The sequence below is a fragment of the Aotus nancymaae genome, unplaced genomic scaffold, assembly GCF_030222135.1.
Source record: "Aotus nancymaae isolate 86718 unplaced genomic scaffold, 86718_ANA_hifiasm-v0.15.2.pri h1tg000040l, whole genome shotgun sequence".
In the NCBI taxonomy this organism is placed as follows: Eukaryota; Metazoa; Chordata; class Mammalia; order Primates; family Aotidae; genus Aotus; species Aotus nancymaae.
Window position 1 is genome coordinate 59,581,862 of NW_026988454.1, and position 23,431 is coordinate 59,605,292.

A 23,431-nucleotide genomic window follows, 5' to 3' on the forward strand; every position below is an offset into this window, starting at 1 on the left:
GTGAAAACCATACTTTAAGTATCTATACAACAATTCTGTTTTTCACTTTCAGTATAGTATTCAGTACATTACATGAGATATTCAATACTTTATCATAAAATTAGCCTTGTGTTAGACGATTTTGTCTAACTGTAGGCTAATTTAAGTGTTCTGAGCACATTTGAGGTCAGCTAGGCTAAGCTATAATGTGTGGTAGATTAGGTATGCTAAATACATTTTAAACTTATGGTATTTTTAACTTATGATAAATTCATTGGGATATAACCCCACTGTAAGCAAAGAGCATCTGTATTTTTTTAATCTTTTTCAGTCTCTGTAAGGTTGTTAGTAATGTCCTCTCACGTTTTCATTTCTGATTCTAGTAATTTCAGTACTCTCTCTTTCCTTTTTTTTTCTTTATTTATTTTTTGTCAACCTAGCTAAAGGATTGAAATTTTGTTTATTCTTTTTCCGAAGAACCAGCTTTTGGTTTTATTGAGTTATATTGTTTTTTTAAAATTCTTGATTGAATTAATTTTTGCTCAAATCTTTACCATTTCCTTCTTTGCTTTAAATTTTTTTCCAGTGTCTTATGATGGAAGATTAGGTTATTAAATTGAGATCTTTATTCCTTTAGCAGAAGCATTTACAGCTCTAAATTTACCTCTAAGCACTGCTTTAACTGTATCCCATCTGCAATGACTTTTATTTCTAGTCAGACTCCACATTTGTCCCCAACTATGAAAAGATCTGCTAGCTCCCCTAATAAAATCAAATCTTAATCTTCAATACCTGCATTGTGGAAGAATCCATGCATGGAGAAGACATCTGGATCTTGTGGCCTCAATTTGTTTTTTATTGCCAATCATGGAGGAGCCATAGGGTTTTGCTGTTGTTGTTGATGATTGCATTTTCTTTTGGAATACCAAGATAGTTTTGATGGTATATAATACACAGATAATTATTGCTGGAGATAGGTAGACATGATCTTGTCCTGGTGGGAGGGACTAGAATAGTTTTCTTCTTTGTATTCCTATAATTTCTCTGGACTTCCCCCTACCACCAAAAAAAAAAAACCCCACATAAAAATAATAAAACAGACAAAAAACCCACCATTTGGCCACAGGTCACAGGTATAGCTCACAGGGAAATCAACAGGCTCAATGTTGCACTTTAAAAGCATAGGACTGTAATCCCAGCACTTTGGGAGGCCAAGGCAGGCAGATCACTTGAGATCAGGAGTTCAAGACCAGCCTGGCCAATATGCTGAAACCCTGTCTCTACTAAAACTAAAATTAGTCGGGCAGCTACTTGGGAAGCTAAGGCAGGGCAACTGCTTGAACCTGAGAGGTGGAGGTTGCAGTGAGCTGAGATCGAACCATTGCACTCCAGCCTGGGTGACAGACTGATGATTGAAACTCCATCTCAAAAAAAAAAAAAGTACACTAAGTCCTGGTATTCTTAAGAGGCACTGATGATGAGGTTGGGAGACTCTAAGTCCTCTCCTCCCCCTGCACTTTAGCTTGGCTCTTTAGCTCTCCTGTGAAGGGTTTGGGGAGGATTGTGGGGCTGTCCAGATCAGTACTTGTGTCCCTGCTTGTCAGCCGTGGCAGAAGGTGGCTGCCCTCATGTGTATCAGGACTAAAGGTGTCGGGAGAAAGCACTGTGGCACCTAGGCCACCACCCAGGCCACAGTTGTCTCTCCTGTGACTCTGGGACATTGTGACTCTTGCTTGATCTGTACCAGGAGTCCTGAGCTAGGTGACAGGGTCCGTGCTGGTGGGCGAGCAAGAGCAGGGAGCACAGGGAGATTCTGAGAAGCCAGAAGAGACTGTGAGGGCAGAGCCACTGCAGGAGAAAGTCTTTGATTTGGGCTTATTCTTTTTTTTTTTTTTTTTTGAGATGGAGTTTCGCTCTTGTCGCCCAAGCTGGAGTGCAGTGGCGTGATCTCGGTTCACTGCAACCTCTGCCTCCCAGTTCAGGCAATTCTTCTGCCTCAGCCTCCTGAATAGCTGGGATTACAGGCACCCACCACCACATCTGGCTAATTTTTTGCATTTTTAGTAGAGATCAGGTTTTATCATGTTGGCCAGGCTGGTCTCGAACTCCTGACCTCAGGTGATCCACCCTCCTCAGCCTCCTCAAGTGCAGGAATGACAGGCATGAGCCACTGCACCTGGCCCGATTCGGGCTTATTCTTAAGTCATCAATGGCCAAAATATTAAATTTCCTCTAAGCACAGAGGAGCACACCTTCTAATTCCTGTTACAATATGCTTCTGTGGGTGAGGCAGCTGTCTCAGCCTGCTGACAGGTATGCTGTTTGGAACTGTGTTATGGGGTTCATTTCTCCTCTCCCCATCCTCACAGATACTGGTGACTATGTTGGCAGGGCAGGGTTTGCCAAGACGGAGGGTCTGGTAGCTTCCTGAACTGCTCTCTGACATCTGCTTCTCTGTACTGCCTTCTTGCTCAGCCAAGACAGTCACCACCGAAGAGTACCTGGTGCACCCTGTGGGCATGAACCGCTACGGCGTGGACCCCTCCGCCTCCACCTTTAACCACAGGGGATCCTTGCCCCCCTCCTCCTCGCTGTACTGCAAGAGGCAGAACTCTGGAGACAGCCACCTTGGGGGAGGTCCTGCTGCCACCTCTGGTGGTCCCCGCACCAGCCCCATGTCTTCTGGTGGCCCCTCAGCACCTGGGCTGAGGCCCCCAGCCTCCAGCCCCAAGAGAAACGCGACCTCTCTTGAAGGAAACAGATGTGGTAATGTAATGCATGCATCAGCTTCCTGCTGACTTAACGTCCCTTGCCCTTGCCCAGGGAGCACAGCATCTGGGGAAGGAGGGGTGTGGCTGTTTAAACACGAGACTGCTGGGAGATCCGGAATTTCCACAAGCCCTTTCATGGAAAAAAAACAGCCAATCTCAACCTTTGACCATAAGCAGAGAAAATCATGTATCAGGGTAGGCGAGGCCACAGGGTACTTAGACTCCAAAATGTATACAGGTTCAAATACCATGGAAATTTTTGTTTACGAGCCGAAGGTAAATGTTCCTGATTCATAGATGCATGTCAGTTTAGGGACACAGGCTCTGTGTATTCTGTGGCTCTGCCACTCCCTACAGCCTTCATGCCCCCCATGCATTTAGCAAATAGAAAGGGAAAGGAGGAGTGGAGAAGGCACAGGTGCTTCCCTGCAAACTGAAAGTGATGCTCACCACTTCCACTCACATCCCATTTTGCCACACTTAACTATAAGGGACTCTGGGAGCTATAGGCTAACTCTGTCCAGGAAAAAGAAGAACCAGACTTTGGTAAAGAATTTTCTCTTGCCTAGTGGGTATCACTTTCAGGATACAAATACATGGGCAGAAGCAGAGTTAGGCAAAATTCCCCCAGTGCTGGTTGTAATGCCACTTCTGTCTCGACCACTGAAGAAATCTTATCAGAATGCAATCTATGAAAGTGCTATGAGAGATAAAGGATTATAATAATAGCTTGAAGTCCGTTCTGACTGATGTTTTAAAAAATGATTTTCAAGCTTCAGTATTTTGATAGCGCATAAAGGCCACAGCATATAATGGATAATCACTGGGACTTGAGCCACGCGGCCTGGGCTGAAATGCTGGATCTGCTGCTTCCTGCCTACCTTTTGCAAGTCTTAACTTAGCTGTGCTTTGGTTTCCTCACCTATAAAATTGCAATCAATAATAATGGCAGCACCTGCCTCATAGGATTGTTGGAAGGATTAAATAAGTTCATACTTGCATTTAGTATGAGGCCTAGGATGTAATAAGAGCTCAATAAGTGTTAGTAGTTAGAGTGTAGATCTTTCTAATATATCCCTTAACCGATCACAGACCATCAGCTCTAACATATATATATGTCAGAGAGAACCTTGCCTAAGACTCTGAAATCCAGTTGTTCATAATCAGCAGGACCCCCCCGCCGTGGGACTGTGGGATGTTTCACAAAGCCACCTAACGTCTTTGGAGAAAAGCTGCTACATCATGTATCAATTGAAGTTCACTGTTGAAGCTTTGTGATACACTGAAGAAAAATGAAATTATTCATCCTTTGTAGGTCTATTAACACTTTAATTCTCCAAATATTCCTTTTAACCAGTGCCTTCTTCAGGGTGCTAAATAAAACCTAGGTACCGGAAAGCACCAGTCAGCCATGCACATTCTCAGCAGCGAGACAGAGGAAGTGGGCGGGGAGAAGACGGGAGGGAGGATAGCACCCGTGTCTCTCAAAGAGGTTTCCACTTCTGCTTACATTTCATTGATCAATATTTAGTCACATGGCCACTTGCTGCAAGGGATACTGGGAAATGTGGTTTCCATTCCCAGCAACTGTGATTCCAGATGGAAATTAGGGCTGCTATTACAGAGTAAGAAGTGCAAAATGACGCTGGATAGGCAACGGGAAGTCTGATTAGAAATGCTCACTCCCTCCTTTTCCCTCCCACAGCACTTTGTTTCCTCATCTGTATTTCTAGCCCATCCCAGAGAAGGGAACAGACCCTCAGCTTCGTGAAGTCTCTTATTCATATTAGAATCCCCCACAGCCCTGGCAAAGGGGGGCTTGTTTGAGGCCTCTATCAAACTGTTATTTACTGAACACCTACACTCAAGAGGGCCAGACACTTTCCACACATTATTCATGACTGATTGTAAGTTATATGTTTATGATTTATTATTAATAAAAGGGTATTGGTATGTTAAAGAAAAAGAGGTTCAAGAGAAGGTAAATCAAGGGTTGAGCCAGGATTTAACTTCAATGGACTCCAAAGCCTGTGTCTTTCAAAACAACCCCAGGGGTTTTCAGATCATGCCTGATGGCTTTCAAGATTCTAAGAGATGGAGAAGAAGGAACAAGAGCAGACAGGACTCCAGGCACCCTGCCTCTCTTTAAGCAGGGCCTTTTCACATTTGCAGAGTGGGGTTCTATATGTGCTTTGCTTAAACAAAATTTGCACAGCTAAAAATGTTTGGAAACCCTGGAGATGAAAACCACGCTGACTTGAGAGGCAGGATGTTAGAGTATGAGAGAAACCACGAGCGTCCTCACCCATGTCTCACCTAGCGGTCACCCTGGCGCCTGCTGTGGGTCCCCCCACACCCCACCCTCCCACCCAAATGACTGTTCAATATTGCTCTGAAGTTCCATCCCAAGTAAAAACAGTTGTCATCAAAAAACCATACCTCTTCAGGAGGGTTTGACCTAGGTCATAAACCATGGAAGAGACTTTGAAATGGCCTCTTCCCCTGTGGGACTAATCAAAATGGTTTAAAACCACAGAAGCCAGAAAACTGCATGAGGCTGCAGGCAGAGGGGTAGGTGTTGATGACATGACAAACTCCCCAGCCTTCTCTCTGTGGCGGTGCTTACCCTTCACCTCCTGCAGTCGTGATATATCACGTCCATCTCTGCTGCCAGTGGGCTCCGAGGGGATGTGTTCCCAGGGTGCATTTCCCCAGCGTCTGCTGATGCTCTGCTGAAGGATCGAGGGCTCTTCCTTGTCTCTCAGCCAAGATCTAATCACCAAGAGCTATAAAGAGGGTTTGGATAACAAAAGCTTCCTGACTTTGGCATTTAACAGGACGCATGGTAGAATTCCCGACCACAACTAGATTCAGAATCAAGAAATGAAGTCAATCTGACATTATTACTATTACAACCCAAATGCTTCCTGTGGCTGGATTTTGATTTGATAGGATCTGGCATTGGGTGAGGGATGGAGACAATTTAGCTAGAAAAAGAATGAAAACAGTATTCTGTGTGAGGAAGTGGACAAAGGCATGGCAAGAGCTGATTAATTAAAGAGTTTGTGCCGGGCACGGTGGCTCACACCTGTAATCCCAGCACTTTGGGAGGCCAAGGTGGATCATCTGAGGTCAGGAGTTCAAGGCCAGCCCGGGCAACATGATGAAACCTCATCTTTACTAAAAATACAAAAATTAGCTGGGCGTGGTGGTGCAGGCCTATAATCCCAGCTACTTGGGAGGCTGTGGCTCAAGAATCACTTGAACCCAGGAGGCAGAGGTTGCAGTGAGTTGAGATCACACCACTGCATTCCAGCTTGGGTGACAGAGCGAAACCTCAACTCAAAAAAATAAATAAATAAAAGAAGAAGAAAGAAAAAGAAAAAGAGTTGATGCAGGGACACCAGGGAAACCATGCTGGGAGGTTTGGAATCCATGTCAGGCAGATGGGACTTTGCTCTGTAGTCATTGTAAACTAGACATTTCTGAACAGGGGAGTGAGCTGGTGGCTCTGGGATTTAGAAAAACAAATCTACTGGCCATTTATGAAATGACATCATCAAAACAAGAAGAATAGTAACTACCTAATGAGTAATCCTGTTGAATGCTTTACAACACTATGCCATTTACTCCTCGCAAGAGCCCAGAAAGGTGTTTTACAGATGAGGCAACTAAGACTCAGAGAGGTTTTCGTTGGTCCTAGCCAGCAGAGACCTCCTGGACACAGTGTGCCAGGGGCTCTTCTCACACTGAGGACAGATCTGTGAACAAGACGGACACCAGCCCTGTTCTCTCAGGGTCTGCAATTCCAGGGAGACAAACGTCAGCAAATTATTCTGCAAATTGAATGACAGTTGTGATGATTGCTGCCAGGGAAGACTGTGGATGCTGTGGGAGAATCAGATGGGGAGGGAGGGGCTAAGCCTACCCTTAGGAGTCAGGAAAGGCTTCCCAGAGAAGGGACAGTGGAGCTGGCTGGAATAGGCCCCAGGAAAGAGCCAGGGAGGGCCAGCAGGGAGGTGGGGCAGCTGGAGGCTTCCCGGCAGAGGCCACAGTGCTTGCCAGGAGGTCACAGTGTCTTGCTGGTGGCCAAGAAAGAGTCTAGCTCAGCTCAGCTTGGCTTCAAGCCTACGATCTCTCCTTGCTTCTAGAGACATGCTCTCTCCTCACACAGGCAGTCCAGCTGGTCTCAAATAATTTAAAGAAAATCCTGATTAAGGATTGGGTGGGTGCTCTTCCCTCTCATCTCTCTCACCTCATGGTATCTTGAAAACTCTAGATAGAGTGAGCGGTGCGTGACTACAATCCCAGCTACTTGGGAGGCTGAGGCAGGAGAATCACTTGAAAACCTGGGAGGCGGAGGTTGCAGTGAGCTGAGATCACCCCACTGCACTCCAGCCTGGGCAACAGATAGAAATAATGAACAATAGCACTGTTTCAAGACACGTGATTTTGCCATAATCGTGGGCTAGCCTGGGCACCTCACACATTTGATATGGCCTTGTATCTAGAAAGAATACATCTAGTGGGAGCAGGTCACTTGGAGATGCTGAGAACAGAGCTCTCTCCTCTTCCCCTCAGCAACCCCGGTCCTCCCAACCCAGCTCCAGCCGCCAGAAACCAAGAGGGCCTGGGCAGCTCACAGGCAGCCTGAGGACACAGGGGTCCCTGTCAGAGACAATGACGTTCCTCCCTTTAAGATTCTTATGGTCAGGCTCCAGCCCTGAGCCACATTCTCTTGATTCTTAAAATATTCTTAAGAAATAACAAACAATAATCACAATTTATAGATGAAGACAATGAGGTCCATAGGGAATGATCAGAGCCTGGGACGGACGGGAAGCCTGGCTGTGGCTGCCCTCAGTGTGTTTTGCATGTGGACATGCTGATGCCACCTTCAGCTGTGGGAGGAGGTGACTCCCTTCGTGTGAACAGCCTGAGGTATGAGGGGTTGGCCCAGTGTCATAAGGGGCAGGCAGGGGCTTAGAGATCAAACCCTTTTATTTTACAACAGAGAAGCACAGAGTTGATCACAGGGCTGGCGGGTGGCAGGGATTTCTGACTCCCAGCTCACTGCTCATTCCTCTCCTCCACATGACCCCCGTTGTTAGCTAAAGAGTCTCTCCTGGATTATAAATGAGTGAAAGGAAATGATATACGTATGTATGTGCTCATGGGCATGTGTAAGGCAGAGAGAGATTCACAGAGAGTATGCACGTACCTGTGCTGTGAATGTCAGGATTGCTTTGAAACATTGACTCACAGTCATCCTGTCTGTGGTCAAGGTGAGTTCAGCTTTAGAAGCAAGCTTATTTAATCCATTCCTAACTGGGCTTCACTTTGCACATGACTCTGGCAGCCCCCACAGAATGACGAGACCAAGCCCAACATCCTCCTTGTTGGAGAACCCTGCCTGCTCGCAAAGGTGTCTGGCCAGTGCTTCTTGGCATGCTCTGTCTGCTTTGGAGCAAGCCTTTTCCACATCCATCATGTCTTACCGTTGACCTATTACATCTGCCTGCCCCAGCTGCACCAGGCTCCACCCACCTGTCTTCCTGACACCTTCGCAGCAGCTGGAGGGGAGTGGCTAGTGTATTTATTATTTTTGTGAGCACAGACCACTGTGAGGCTCTGCAAACCTGCCACTGGAAAGTTCCATGTTTCTTCCATCTAGAGGGAGTCTGTGTGCTTTGGATCAGGAGCAGCTCCCGAGGTGTGACTTAGGCTGCCTGCTGCCCTCTGTCTTGTATGACTAAAAGCCCACTAAGAAACACGCCTGACCCAGGCCCCTGCTGCCTCCGCTCCATCCTGGAAAAGTGAAAAGTGCCCACAGCAAGCACCGGGTAGCAGGAACAGAGCCCAGTTTGCCATCTCAGCTACCTCTTTCCTTCCATAGCGATCGTCCCGAGAGCCTCCTCCTTAAAGACAAACCAGCCACCTCGCTCAGCCCTGCCCGTTGTGGCTGAGGGGAAAGTGTTTCCCTGACCTTGCTCAAAGGACTCTAGGTTCCTGTGAATGATCCTGTTAACTGGTCTGGGTTTCCCCCACTTCCTGTCAGATGCAGGAAATTAGATTTGACCTCTGCGCTGATCACTCTAAAATTATTCTTGGCACTAAAGACTTCCAGCCTTTGTAATCTATTATCACCCTGATTAATGCCGATGTTCTGAAGGGGTGTGATTTCGTGATTCCTCGTCCCCATGTCGAGTGCAGATGTCTAAATGGAGTAAAATCATCTTTAATGAGCATGGATCAGCATTCAGATGGCTCCGGGTACGTTAACAGATTCCCAGAAAAATGCCCCATGCCAAACCACCTTATGGGACCCTTCCAGGTCCCACAAGGAAGAGGCAGGGAAAAATCTCAAAGTCAATCCAATTCTCAGCCAAACCCTTATGTGTTAAGGACAGATGCAGAAATATGATGCTGTATTTTCCTCAGCGCTAACGGAGCAGCATACTCGTCTCAGGCACGTGAAAAGGAGGAAGGAGACAGAGACGGCAGAAAGCCACTGCGCCCTGAGATTTAAAGAAGGGAAATAAAGTGAAGGCTTCTCAACTTCTAACTTAGAATTCTTCTGTAGGGAAGCTGCTTCCTTGTTCAGAGCCTTGACTTTTTTTTCTAGCCTTAAAATAGAAGTAAAGATTTCACACACAGCCTTTTGTATAAGTTACCTAGACTGTGTCTGCAAAGTACATTGATTCATCTCACATTTATCAAGCCCATATTTTTAAACACAGTCATGCATCACTCAATGGGATACGTTCTGGGAAATGCATCCTTGGGTGATTTCATTGTTGTGTGCACATCATGAGCTGCACTTGCACAAACCCTGATGGTATAGTCCACTGCACACCTAGGCGGTGCGGGATAGTCTATGACTCTTAGGCTACAAACCTGTACAGCATGTTACTGTACTGAATACCGTAGGAAATTGCAACACAAATCACTAGGCGATAGGAACTAGAATCCCTAGAATCATTATAATCTTACGGGACCGCCGTAATTAGCTGGTACATGACTGTATATGTACTCAGAGCCATGGAGGAGTCCATGATTATAACCCCTGTTATTGGTATTTTTCACCAAACACTTCACCCAGGACCTGGTACAGAGAAGGTACTCAGTCTATGTTTGTGGAGTGAGTGGGAGGAATCCTCAGGAAATTAAAACCTAACTAGAGGTTCTAGAGAAGTTCGTAATTGTACTACAAAGTGGAATGTGAAAGCACCTTAAGAGACAGATGAACAAATAAAGATGTGGGAATAAAGGGGTAGGAGGCCGGGCACGGTGGCTCACGCCTGTAATCCCAGCACTTTGGGAGGCCGAGGCGGGTGGATCACCAGAGGTCGGGAGTTCAAGACTAGCCTGACCAACATGGTGAAAACCTGTCTCTACTAAAATACAGGAATTATCTGGGTGTGGTGGTGTGTACCTGTAAACTCAGCTACTCAGGAGGCCGAGGCAGGAGAATCACTTGAACCCAGGAGGTGGAGGTTGCAGTGAGCAGAGATCACACCCCTGCACTCCTGCCTGGGCAACAAGAGTGAAATTAGTCTCAAAAAATAAATAAAAAATAAAATAAAGAGGTAGGAAGGTAACACCCAGGCTGCAGGAAGCACAGAACATTTCTGTTCATGAAGGCAGCAGGTGGGTTGTGAGTGGGAGAGAGGATGAATGCCTTCTAGGTTAGAGCCGAAGCAGCAGCCGCAGGTGAAGCAGAGAAGCTGGGGAGACATTCGGTCACAACAAGTGCACCCACACAGACAGGGGGCGCAGGAGAACAGGGCTGTCGGGAAGGGAGGGGGCTCCTGCCCTCGGTGGAGCACCTGACACAGGTCAGCCTCGGGGCAGGGCACTATCCCATCTTCATCCTCACACCTGCCCCTCCAGGTAGAAAGCACTGCCATTTCACACACGATGGGCCAGCAAGGGGCAGCTCCCAGATCAGTCCCTAGGTCTCTCTGGCACCAAAGACCTTCTACCCTCCATTAAGAAGAAAAAATATTATTTATTTATTTTTATTTATTTTTTTGAGACGGAGTCTCAATCTGTCGCCCAGGTTGGAGTACAGTGGCGTGATCTCGGCTCACCGCAACCTCCGCCTCCCGGGTTCAAGTGATTCTTCTGCCTCAGCCTCCCAAATAGCTGGGATCACAGATGCTAATTTTTGTATTTTTAGTAGAGACGGGGTTTCGCCATGTTGGCCAGGATGGTCTTGATCTCTTGATCTCGTGATCTGCCTGCCTCGGCCTCCCAAGGGAAAACATTAAGACCAAAGGGAGCCCTTGACCTTGAGTAGAGTGAGGGCTCAGTGTGTAGGTAAGAGGGAGCCATGGGGAGATGGTCTGAGGGAGAACGTGAGGCAGGCAGTTGTGGGCAGTAGGAAGAAAAGGGCATGGCCCCAAAATACCCATTAGGAACCCATGGCAGGGGGTTGGGTGGCAGGCTCTGGGGCTGCGGCAGCAGGGGTGAAAGGGAAGAGACCAGAGGAGAGGCATTCTCCCAAGAGCTTCAGAATAATTAAATGTGGGGAGCACAAAAAGGGGAGGAGGTAGAGGTGGGTTCCCAAAAGCGGGGAGACAGGCAGAGAAGCTGGCTCTAGGGAAGGAGGATGAGCTAGTTTGGGACATACATGCAAAAGGATCAACCCCTAAGTGTTGCCAGCCATTGAATTCATTGCTCTCTTCTTCCTTCACTGTCCTGAATCTTTCCACCTGCTGCATGGGAAATGCCCTATGCAACCATTTCCCAAGGACCAGCTGCGGACCAGGCACAGGTTAGGCCCTTTGCGGTCAGGGAGTTCACGGTGTAGCGGGGGAATCCCGGCAACAGCTCTGACAGCCCCAGAGGGCCATGCAGGGGCTTGGTGTGGACCCGGGGCAGTGAGTGAGGTGACATCTTCTTTCTGCATGTGCAGACCAGGATGGCTGCGGCAGACTTGCATTCCGCAGAGACCATGAACAAGAACCACAAGGCACCTCGATTCTGCCATGCCTTTGTCATCTCAGTGTGAAGGCCATGGAGGCAGAAAGGACCCCAGGTCACTGGCCTCGCTGACATGATGAGGCTCATTTGGACATTCATCTTAGCACACTTGCCCCGGTCACCGAGTGCCCAGGCTCAGAAAGCCCTAGGCCCGCTGAGAGAGAGGGTCTTGAAAACTCCAACTCAGATCAGAATTCTAGCTCGTCGAAGGGAATCCTCTGTCTAGTGCCTCTCTCCTGGGAGGGCAGAGAGCTTTGGCATAGATGGGGAGGGTAGTGTATCTGGGAGTGGCCTTCCGTGCTCTGGGCTGTAGACAGAGCTGCCACTCACAGCCTTTCCCTGTGACAGGAGGTCACTTGGGTCAGCTCCTTGGACTCATGGGCACTGAGGACCCCCCTCCCAGACTAGGTGGGGGCAAGCGACAGCAGGTGGGTACAAGGCCCGGTCCCACTGGCTCATGCTCTCCCTCTCTGTTCTCCATCCAGCCTCAAGCCCTTCTCAGGATGCGCAGGATGCCAGGCGGCCACGGAGCAGGAACCCCTCCACCTGGACTGTGGAGGATGTGGTGTGGTTTGTGAAGGATGCCGACCCGCAGGCTCTGGGGCCTCACGTGGAGCTCTTCAGAAAGCACGTATGCGAGTGGTGGGTTTGACCTTGGGGGGATTGGGGAAGCAGGCATGGAAGGAGAGTCAGGTCCAGGGAACTGCAGGATGCTGCCAGGGGGGTTGGGGGGGCTCTAAACTAAGCACTAGGGGTACCCTCAAGGGAGCCAGAGTTGAGAGGGACAGATACAACCACAGGCTCTTCAGAGCAGAACGACCAGTTAATTTGTTTGTAAAGGGATGTTGGCCCCGTCTGTTCTCTCACGTTGGCCTGCGTCAGGAGTGCGTTTCCTGCCCATCCAGCCGTCTGTGCATGCAACAGACATAGACGGCACACCTACGACATGCCAGGCAAACCGCAGTGGCGCCTGTTCCTAAACCGCTTCAAGGACTAAATAGGAAAATGCACAGAAGGTGTTCAGCACGGTTCCTGACTCAGATGCCTTCCCTTAGCAGATACCACCATCGTGATTTGAGATATGCTGAAATATAGAGAGATGGTAAATTTCTTTCAAAGATAAGAATCAATAATTTACCTGCCAGGCTTACTACACTTATTTTGTTTTTATTTGTTTTTGTTTTGTTTTGTTTGAAACGGAGTCTCACTCTGTCACCCAGGCTGGAATGCAGTGGTGCGATCTCAATCTCAGCTCACTGCAACCTCAGCCTCCCCAGTTCAAGCAATTCTCATGCCTCAGCCTCCCAAGCAGCTGGGATTACAGGTGCCTGCCACTGCGCCTGGCTAATTTTTGTATTTTTAGTAGAGATGGGGTTTCACCATGTTAGCCAGGCTGGTCTCATGTGCTGGGATGACAGGCGTGAGCCACCGCACCCGACGCTGTACTCATTTTGTATTGTGCTGTAACAAATTACCACCAACACAGTGACTTCACACAATACACATTCTCTACCTTACCACTCTGGAGGTCAGGAGCCTGACATGGGTCTCACTGGGCTCAGCCAGCAAGGCTGCGTTTCCTTCTGGAGGTTCCAGGGGACAATCCGCTTGGTGGCCTTTTCCGGCTTCTAGATCCACCATAAGTCCTTTGTTCCCATCCCCCGCCATCATCTTTAAAGCCTGTAACATCAAGCTGAGGCCTGTTTGGCTGCTCGGGCTGCCATCCCTGGTCCTCACTGCTGATGTCCTCTTCCACGGTTAAGGAGCTTTGTGATTACACAGCCGTCCCCCCAGCCCTGCCCCATAATCCCGGATAATCTCCCTACTTTAAAGTCAGCTGATTAGCACACTTAATCCCACCTGCAACCTTAATTCCCCTTTGCTGGGTAACTTGACATTCACAGGTTTGGGATTAGAATACAAACATTGTACATGGAGGGGCAGGAGCGTTATTCCACCTTCCACAGTTACCAGTATTTTTGTTTCCTGTTTCTCATTTTATTTGGTGATCCTGTCATAGAAATCAGGCTTTTGGATCTGAGGAGGATCCTCATCTCACTCAGCACTCACCTTTTTTTAGGCATATGTTGACCTCACCTAACAATGGGGCCTTCAGACTGAGAACCACAGAGTGGGTTATGCTTGGACAGATTTCGGCAGGAGGAGTCTGGCTGTCTGGCAGGGTGGGAGGGGATGGTGGGAATCCAGGAGGTGAGGGAAAGAAAAGGCAGTAGGAAATGAGGCTCCTGCGGGTGGCCCACAGGTGAGCCTTGCCTACTGCCATTTTGCCAAGGACATGGAGAGTGAATGACACAGAGTGGGTGCTCCATCAGTACTGCCTGGCTGTGTGGATGAATGAGAGGGCTGGCGACCCTGGCACCATTACACAAGTCCTGTAACTATGTCTCTTCTCCCCGCCCGCCTGAGCACCCCACATTTCTACCCTTTGTCTCCAGTGACCTGAAAGTAGCACTACAGTTGAGCATGGAAGCCCAGCCTTGCTAGGTTCATGAACTCAGCATGCATTCTGGAGGGGGACCATTTTCAGAGACCAATGGCAGCAACACCGGGACCAAACCTCAAAGGACTGGCTCGACCTCTTGGTAGTTCTTTGTGCTGAGCCCTGAGATGAAGCAGGTGCATTATTTAGTGCATTCCATCTAGTGTAATAGACAGGACTGTAACACACCTGAAATCCTCCATAGGGTGGAATGAGTAGCTTTGTAATCAGGTACAGGTAGGTGGGCCTACCAAGGAAAGAAATGAGAAATCAGGGCAATAAGTGGAAGTTTGGAATGGAAAGACCCTCTAGTTTCAGGGTCTAATGGATGACACTTCTTGCTCCTTTAGCCAAGGTTGGATGAGAAGATAAACTTCGTAAGTGGGATATTGGGAACACACATGGGGTTACGTTTGATTTCTTCTGTCAGGGGAGGGCAGGAATATGAAGCATCCCGTGTATCAGATGACTCCAGGGAGATGATGGGGAGAGGAGCACACAGTATTTGTTTGCTTTAATATTTTAAAAGATCTTGCCCCAGGCCCAAGAGAACATGCTGCCTAAATAAACCCATATGGCCTGAGCACATCCCCTGACCACACCTTAACCTCAGCCGCTGTTTGATGACTCTGACCATCTTCTGGGTTTTCTTTCTTCTGGTCCTGTCCCACCAGGAGATTGATGGCAACGCTCTGCTGCTGCTGAGGAGTGACATGGTCATGAAGTACCTGGGCCTGAAGCTGGGACCCGCACTGAAACTCTGCCACCACATTGACAAACTGAAGCAAGCTAAGTTCTGACTTTTTAAAAAAGACAGAAGCGAAACCCAAAACAACAGATCTCAAGATTATCTTCTGCCTTACCAGCATCCAGTCAATATCACAAGAGAGACTCTCCTCTTAAAATTAACAGACACAAAGACTTGGTCTTTCTATAAAACTTGTGAATCTTTGCCTTTTTAAGAATTTAACGTGGACCTTTTGAAAAGTTCATCTGTGTTAATAATTTGCCAAAAAAATTACAAAAACCTCTGATTTTTTCACATCCCTGTTATGCTGATTGCTCTTAAAGTGGGTCCTATTTGCATAACAAGAGAATTATGAATGCTTATTCCCAACAAGAGTACTGGAGGGTTCAAAGAATGAAAGAAGGACCTTTGTCCCTGCGGGCTCTGCAGGGACACCCACCTCAGCACCATCTGCCTCTAACTCTGACCTGGGGACCTATCCGTGTGAGCCTTGTTTGCCTCAACTCTGGAAGCTGACTTCTGAAGATGACTGCCTCTCCTTGCACTAGCTGGAAAACTTGAATTGTTTTGCTCCCTGAAAGAAAAGAAAAAAAAAATCTTTTCTATTCCTAGAAAATCTGAAGTACTGTGTTGCTCCACTAGAGGGCAGACTGCTAATGAAATTTCAGGACTCTCCTGACTGCAGTAGCAGGATTATTCAGTACTGAGTGGATGGGTGTCTGTGAACAAGATCTAACCCACACAGAAACAGGGGATTTATTCCACAGTCAGCACCACAGATTGCGACTTGGGAAGAAACCATCAGCTAGAGGGGTCTAGTTCGTATCCAATCATCGTTGACTGACTGATTGGTACTCCACTAGCAAAGGCAAGAATTTGGAAGCACGCTCTACCCAGATGGGACTTTGGAGTTCCTTCCCTTCCAGAGTCCTTATTGAGGTGTTGAAGTGTTGGCATGCCGAAGAATCTTAGTGACATTTAGCCATGGGTGTTTCTTTAAAAAAGGAAAAGAAAGTGTCTCGACGAAGCTTTGAAACGGGAGAGTGTTGATTTCTAGTTACATTGCTGGATTATGTAGTTGTATCTGTGGCTAATTTTTCTAGTCCTCAACAAATACACAGACATGCTATTATGGGGTTTAATTCAATTTACAAATAGGTTTTCCTTCCTCACCATGGAGTAATAGAAAAAATTGATTTTCTGCCCCTTTGCAGCTGTGTCCAGAGAAGAACAATGAATCCACAATTTATTAGGCAGAGGGACAACTTCCCCGCCATTCTTTTTATTCTCTTTCCTCTGTTTCTCTCCCTCTCTCTTCTTCTTTCATGCTGAGCAGAAAGCATATCTTCAAAATGGATTCACCTTTGCCACACACATATTCTCTTCCTTAAAAGGACATCAGCAGTGTTGGAGATGAGGTGAACATTCGATTTTGGAATTTCTGGGAGGGAGAGGTTAGGGATGACTCAGGGCCTTCCTTGGCCCAAGGGTGAATCAGAAAAGGCACTCCTTTCTCTGGGATGCAGCCTGAGCAGGGGTCTCAGCTGGCAAGTGAAGCAGGATGGGAGCTCAACCTCCTTACCCCTTGATCAACTGCCATTGTGCAGAGCATGACCTGCAGGACCACGAGGGCAGCCCTGGGTAGATCTCCATAGCGACCCGATACTTAGAATCCAGATGAAGGCCGTAAGAAATGGTTCATGCCATGCCGTTAGGCCCGTTTTGATGTGCAGTATTTGAGAAAGCACACCGTAGCCTCCTTTTCAGACGCACAAATGGTGGTTGGACTCAGAGTATGGCAGAGAAGGGGAGGAGGAGAATGTGCTAAACTTACTTGCTGAATTGAGCTTAAGTTACCAGATTGTGGAAGAGCTTGACGTCTGGTGGTTTTGTTATGGGAAGGAGGTCCCGATCCAGACCCCAGGAGAGGGCTCTTGGATCTCATGCAAGAAAGAATTCAGGTGAGTCCATACAGTAAAGTGAAAGCAAGTTTATTAAGAAAGTAAAGGAATAAAACAATGGTTACTCCATAGGTAGAGCAGCCTTGAGGGCTGCTGGATGGCCACTCTTATGGTTATTTCTTGATGATATGCTAAACAAGGGGTGGATTATTCCTGCCTCCACCTGTTAGACCATATAGGGTAACTTTCTGACATTGCCATGGCATTTGTAAGCTGTCATGGTGCTGGTGGTAGTATAGCAGTGAGGATGACCAGAGGTCACTGTCAGCGCCATCTTGGTTTGGGTAGATTTTAGCCAGCTTCTTTACTACAGCCTGTTTTATCAGAAGGTCTTTATAACCTGTATCTTGTGTCAACCTCCTGTCTCATCCTGTGACTTAGGATGCCTTAGCGGTCTGGGACTGCAGCCCAGTAGGTTTCAGCCTCATTTCACCCAGCCCCTATTCAAGATGGAGTTGCTCTGGTTCCAACGCCTCTGACAGTTTCAGCACCTGAGAAAAGTACCTTGAATCAGGCCTTGGGACAGAGTCTTCAAGATTTTAAGGTGATAGGGCCTGTCTCTCAAGAGTTTATTAATCATAAGTGCTCACTGCTGGTCTAGAGTTCGATAAATTTCCCTCAAACAGCCATGGACAGGTTATGTATTCAGAACTGCCAATGTGAAAACAATGAGAGCCAGAAAAGTCCCACAACAACCCAGGTTTTTCACTCCTCTTTTTTGTTTCAACCTTCTATTACTCATGGTACCTCTCCCATCAAAAGATACCTCATTTAGTGACTTCCAGTATTAAGTTTTCAAAACTTCCTACGCACCCTCATCAGTGCCTCCTTCACTACAGAGCCACAAACATTGGTGCTCCCAAATAAAAATCAGCCCCAAACAATGTCAAAGAGACGCCTCGAGTAGTTTTCAAGGGAGAGAGATGTTCTCATTTCAAGTCTTGGAGAAAACTGGATCCGTGTTTGCGTGGAACTGCTCTCACGGAGGTGCTATCTCATTTCATGTTAAACTTTAAGCAGGACAGATTGCTGAAACCATGATATTTAAGGTTTGACTTTTTAAAAATCTCATTACTTTTAAAATAAATGCTGCCACATCAGAGAATAACCTGGGGAGGAAAATCTTCCTTGACTGTTTCTGCACTGAAAGGCAATTAGCCGACCAAATTATTGTAGCAATGCCACAATTATAATTAATTTTCACCCCTCTCAAAAATCTTGTCAAACCAGGAGGCTAAATAGCTTCACAAATGTAAAACACACCAGGCCATTTCCTCTAAACAGGCCTTAAAGGGCTAGGCCACGTGGGTCACCCTCATCCAAATGAGAGCCGACTCGGGGGCCTCTGACTTGTACAGATACGGTACTTGTTATTCCATTGCAGTAGCTTTGCTTCAGGTTGTAGTGAATAACGATATCGTTTTGCATAATTCCAAATTAGAGTGTGTATGTGTGTGTGCCTGTGTTCATGTTCCAAACATTTCCAATTACACTTGTCAAACACTTGAAAAAAAAAATCAAGAGACAATTCTGTTGCCTAAGGCCTTTTAAATATTTCATGAAGCACATTATTCCCTGTGCAAAGACTTGAGGTGGAAGATGTGGGTCTTGTCTGTGTGTGTGTGTGCATGTGTGGTGTGTGTGTGTGGGGTGTGTGTGTGTGTGTGTGTGTTTCCTGACACTGTAGTTGGGAGAGCCTTAGGAAGTCAGTGCTTGAGAGTGTATCAGCCATTGCCTTTGCTTGGCTTGCAATATGGAGGCAGAACCCACTCTGGTCTGGTCTGGTTGCTACTACTAAGTGTCCTCTCTCTTTTTCTTTTTTCTTTTCTTTTGAGATGGAGTCTCTCTCTGTCACCAGGCTGGAGTGCAGTGGCATGATCTCAGCTCTCTGTAACCTCTGCCTCCCAGGTTCAAGTGATTCTCTTGCCCTAGCCTCCCGAGTAGCTGGGATTACAGGCGCACGCCACCACGCCCAGCTAGTTTTTGTATTTTTAGTAGAGACGGGGTTTCACTATGTTGGCCAGGATGGTCTTGATCTCTTGACCTCGTGATCCACCCACTTCACCCACCGCGCCCGGCCCCCTAAGAGTCCCCTCTTATGCCATCAGGGTATGCCCTGGAGGCAGCTGGGTGACCAGGGCTGTTCTGAGGCTGAGCCTGCCCCTCAGGAGGCTGGCTGGATGCGCCAAGCCTGGACTGCAGGTGACTCTGGAGAGACGCCTTGCCGGGGAGCCCACCGCAGGGAACACTTGTCTTGAGGGCGTTTAGCGCCTACCAGAGAGTACACTGGGCTCCTGCTGTTTCCCTCCAGCAGGGCTGCTGACTTTTTTTTTCCTTTCAGCAAGAAAAGAGAGTGAAGAACTAAGGAGAACCAACTATATTAAATACATTGGGAAGGAATATGGGACTAAGGTTGGTTTACTGGAGAAGGAAACCAGTGAGAGAGGGAGGCCTACAATGAAAGTTTCTCAGGAAAACAGTAAAAGAGCAGCTATTCTAACAGCCCCAACCCTTCATGCTGCAATCACCTATTTTTGTATCTATGTGCTGTATGGAATTTTCTTATTTTTTAATTAAAATTCTTTAAAAATTATTTTTGAGAATGTTTTAGGAGATTTTGTCAAATCTCTGAAGATCACTGGAGATGCCCATAGGTGACCAGGGACTCAGATTTAGTCATTGTCAGAAGGTCTTGGAAGAGGGAAATATTCTGCTCTCCTTCTAAAGAAACAGCCAGGTTTTCTCACATGTCAGCAGTCAGCAGGCACTGTCTGACCTCTGCTCTGAAGGGGCAACTTCTCAGCTCTTCTCCACGGTGGTAGAGGGGAAGGGGATTGGACTCACTCTTTTTTAAACCTCAGATAATAAGACATGGGATTGTGAAGGAGTGGGTGATTTTTTTTTAAGGAGAAGGTGCAAACCTGTCCATGGGTCTGATTTGGTTTTTTGGTTATAAACACTCCCAGAGCTGAGCACCTGCCGGGTTCTCCTCTTGCCTTGCCATGTGCCCATATCCCTCCCCGTGGCATGAGAGGACCACACTGAGAACCCTGGGATGGTCCAGCAGATGGTCAAACTTCCAGAGGGAACAAACCTTCCTGTTTCCAGTCTGTGATGTCAAACCCAGCAGCTTCACCCCCATCCACCCGCAGGCAGCTCCCATGTGTCCCGCCCTGCTCCTGCAGGAAGAGCACTGGGCGCCTCAGCTTCTGGGATGCCAACCACTCCAACGGTTGTCCTAATCTGAAATGATTCCTGTACAGACAGTTGGAAGCTGGATCTTTGGATATCTAGCATTTGCTTGAAAGAGAATCACCTGTTATTTATTGCCACCAGTTAAGGATCATGAAAACGTGTCTGCTGACAATGGACTTTGTGTAATTGTTCTAATGCTAATAAGCAACTGCTGGGACACTTCCTCTGTGGTTTCAGTGGTGGTATCACACGTGACCTCACCGAGATGCTGGACTGGAGAGAACACTCGCTGTGACTCTCCCAGGCTTCAGGAAATTCCACCGACTTAGAAGCAGTTCTGGGCAAAAGCACACTTTTACAGGAGGATTTACTTTCACAAGCGAGGCCCCGGATGTGCTCTCTTAAAATCCTATGTAAAGAGTCCATAGGTTCTCCCAATGCTTAGCACTGGGCTCGATTTCCTACAGAGGAAAAGATGGCAGGTAGAGCTTGAGGATGACACCCTCCCTCAGGTCGGAGTGTACTGTGCCATCCATTGATAGTGGCAAGACGAGAGGAGTAGAGACACAGGGGAGTAAACAGTGATGCCAGACAGTGTGGGGACAGCAGCATCTTTCTGTTCGAAGGTCTACATATACCACACAGACCACCTGTGCCCCAGCTGTCTTTCCACCCTACCCTGCTCTGAGGCTTGACCACATGATCTGAGCCTGAGTGTCAGTTCCATGCACTAGGCACTTGCACAGGCCAACATCAAGCTCTTCCGTTGACTCCAGTTTTGGAACACTCCCAAAGCCTTGCTTCTCCAAACAGCTCATTGTGAAATAAACGCCCCTCCCTGGGTGTCGCTTTACAGCAATGATGTATGACTGAAGGCTACCTCTCTCATAAATGTAGCATCCTCAACTACATTCTTTTCAAAGTGTTGGAAACCCATCACCATCCCTTGAGGGTGGATTTTTTTTCATTTTTGGAGAAAGCCAAAGCCACTGGGCTCATTTCTGGTGCATGACATGGGTAATCAATGTCAGGTTTCAAATCATGTGTTTTTACACACATGCATTTGTCTTTTCCTTGTGTGTTTCCTTACCTGGTACAAATAGTTTGAACCATAACAGTCACAATTCACTGGTCGACTTAAATATATTAGGCAGGTGTTAGAATAAGGAGCTGCAATGTATGGACTACTTTGAAGGACAACATAATTTGGATGTATAACATTCAACATACTCATTTTAAAATAATCTTACTGCTGTATCCGTAGGCATGGTAAGCTGAGGATATCGTGAGTGTTAGCAAATATACAGAGACCATCCACACATAGACCCCTAGAATCCTAGAGTTGGGAAAAAGAGATCTTGGGGGACACGTGGGCAGCTCACCTCCAGCGTGAGAACCTTCTCCCCTGTGGGTTCCACATTGCTCTGTAGGGGGCAGAGCATGGTACAGTGTGCAAGAAACAAGCTCTCCCACACCTCCGTCTCCTCGTCTGGAAAAGGAGTGGGGTCATCCAGATAACTTTTAAAAGCGTTTCCAGCTTGGTTACTTCGGCCAAGGCCGCTGGGGCTGTGCTGCCACGGTAGTTATGGGCTCTGGCTCCTCCCTCTTCTGTTCCGTGGCTGCTGGCTTCTGCCTCTCCTCCTTTGCAACCTCATCTAGGTTTTTCTGACCCTCTTCTCTCATGGGCCCATAACTTCTCCGGAAGGCCACCTAAGCACCACTTGGCCATTCTTTCCCACTAGTTTTTTACTTTTCATTCTATTCTTTCTTCCTGCCTCCATGGTTTTTTATTGGTTTGTTTCCTCTTTTGTCTTTTTCCATTCCACTAGCTCAGATGCCTTTAGGGACGGAGACAGGGTAGAGAAAGAAATAAGAATTAACAAGCCAACTGTTAGTCTCCCTGGCCCAGCAGTTCTGACTGCAGCCCAGCTTCCACCGTCCAGGGCTCACTCACCCGCAGCAGTCCTTGACTCTGCCCCACTTCCTGCCCAGTCTCCACTTGTTCTCTCTATTTCTCAAGGTCCAGCCCTCTCAGCTCGGTGCCTGAGGTTGGGAATGAGAGTCTCCTCCCTTCTGAATGTTTCCTTATGTGACTCGCCCTGATGTCCTCCTGAGGGGCCTCCTGAATCTTCATCAAGCATAATCCCTTCTCAATAGGTGTCCCTCCTCATTCAGCCCTGAAGGTGAAGTGACCTGGTACCAATTGGATGTACCTCTTGAGAACTACAGGCTGCTTCTCCAGCCATCCCGCAATCTGCACGGAGTCACTCTGACATCCATTAGCAATTCAGATAATGCCACAGCTCTTTATAGAAGACAGAGCATTGTCCAGACCCACTTAGCACTCACAGTACAGCCTCATGACCAAAGCCAGGTCAGAGCCTCGTGTTTAAATGAGGAGGGTCCAGCCAGCATGAAAGATGAGGGACAGTGACCTACATCAAAAGCATTTCTGGGATGAGGTATTGTTTTTGGACATTTTAAGTGGCTTATGTCTGAGTAGGGAAAGATGATGACATATTTCTCAAAAGAAAATGTGGTTTAGAGGAAGGAGAAAGGCAGTGCAGCTCTGGAAAAGAAATGCTTCCATCCTGGCCTTCTTCCAGCACAATCACACACCTCGAGATCTTTCTAGAAGTCAAACTTGTTTCCTCCTCAGGAACTGAAAGTATTTCTGTCCACGTGTGAGAGAGTTTGAGGGACTTTGATTTCTTTATTATCCATTGTGGTCTAAGCCATAATATTTAACTTTCTGTCATTTTCTAGCTATATCTTTGATTAGTTGGGGATTTTTTTTAAAAAAAAAAGAACTCCTCTCATTTTATCCTCAAGAAAATATGTAATATCAGTTGCTTTATAGAGCAAATATTTCCATTTTATAGATATCTGTGAATTAGATTATTTCTCTAATGTATATACCTATTAGCAATTTCATTAACATAAAGATTTTATACTTTAAATGTATTTGTGGATAAATTTACTTTTTATTCTATTAACATGCAAGAAAACTAAATAAATTGATTGAATAAAATCATTTTATCATAATTGTCTTATTGCTATTTTTTTGCTCTTTTCGCTAACAGTGAAAACTTTTGTTAATTAAGTGTGACTGTAACATTACGAAGCTTCTCCCTTCTTGGGGCCTAAAGGTTACTAGCTACACTAGGCTGTCATTACCCCAGACTCCTGCTAACCAATGAGGGCCCACGGGTTAGTGAAATCCATGTTCCCTAAGCTTGTGAGGTGGAATGATGATGACTGAAATGTTATGTCTTTTCTTTTGTAAGTT

The 23,431-nt window shown here is 47.0% G+C and overlaps 1 protein-coding gene across 12 annotated transcripts in view; it reads left to right on the forward strand.

Moving 5' to 3' along the window:
* SCML4 (Scm polycomb group protein like 4) overlaps positions 1 to 23,106 on the forward strand; it is a 120,791-nt gene extending 97,685 nt beyond the window's left edge. For 9 of the 12 annotated variants that reach the window (XM_021670500.2, XM_021670503.2, XM_064360802.1 and 6 more), the window contains 3 exons: positions 2,455 to 2,745; positions 12,224 to 12,369; positions 14,913 to 23,106. In XM_021670500.2, coding sequence (XP_021526175.1) covers positions 2,455 to 2,745; positions 12,224 to 12,369; positions 14,913 to 15,038 — 563 coding nt within the window. In that variant the 3' untranslated portion in view covers positions 15,039 to 23,106. Of the gene's footprint in view, positions 1 to 2,454; positions 2,751 to 12,223; positions 12,381 to 14,912 lie in introns of all 12 variants that reach the window. The other 3 variants (XR_002478507.2, XR_002478508.2, XM_021670504.2) reach the window with 3 other exon arrangements.
* The last annotated feature ends 325 nt before the right edge of the window (positions 23,107 to 23,431 follow it).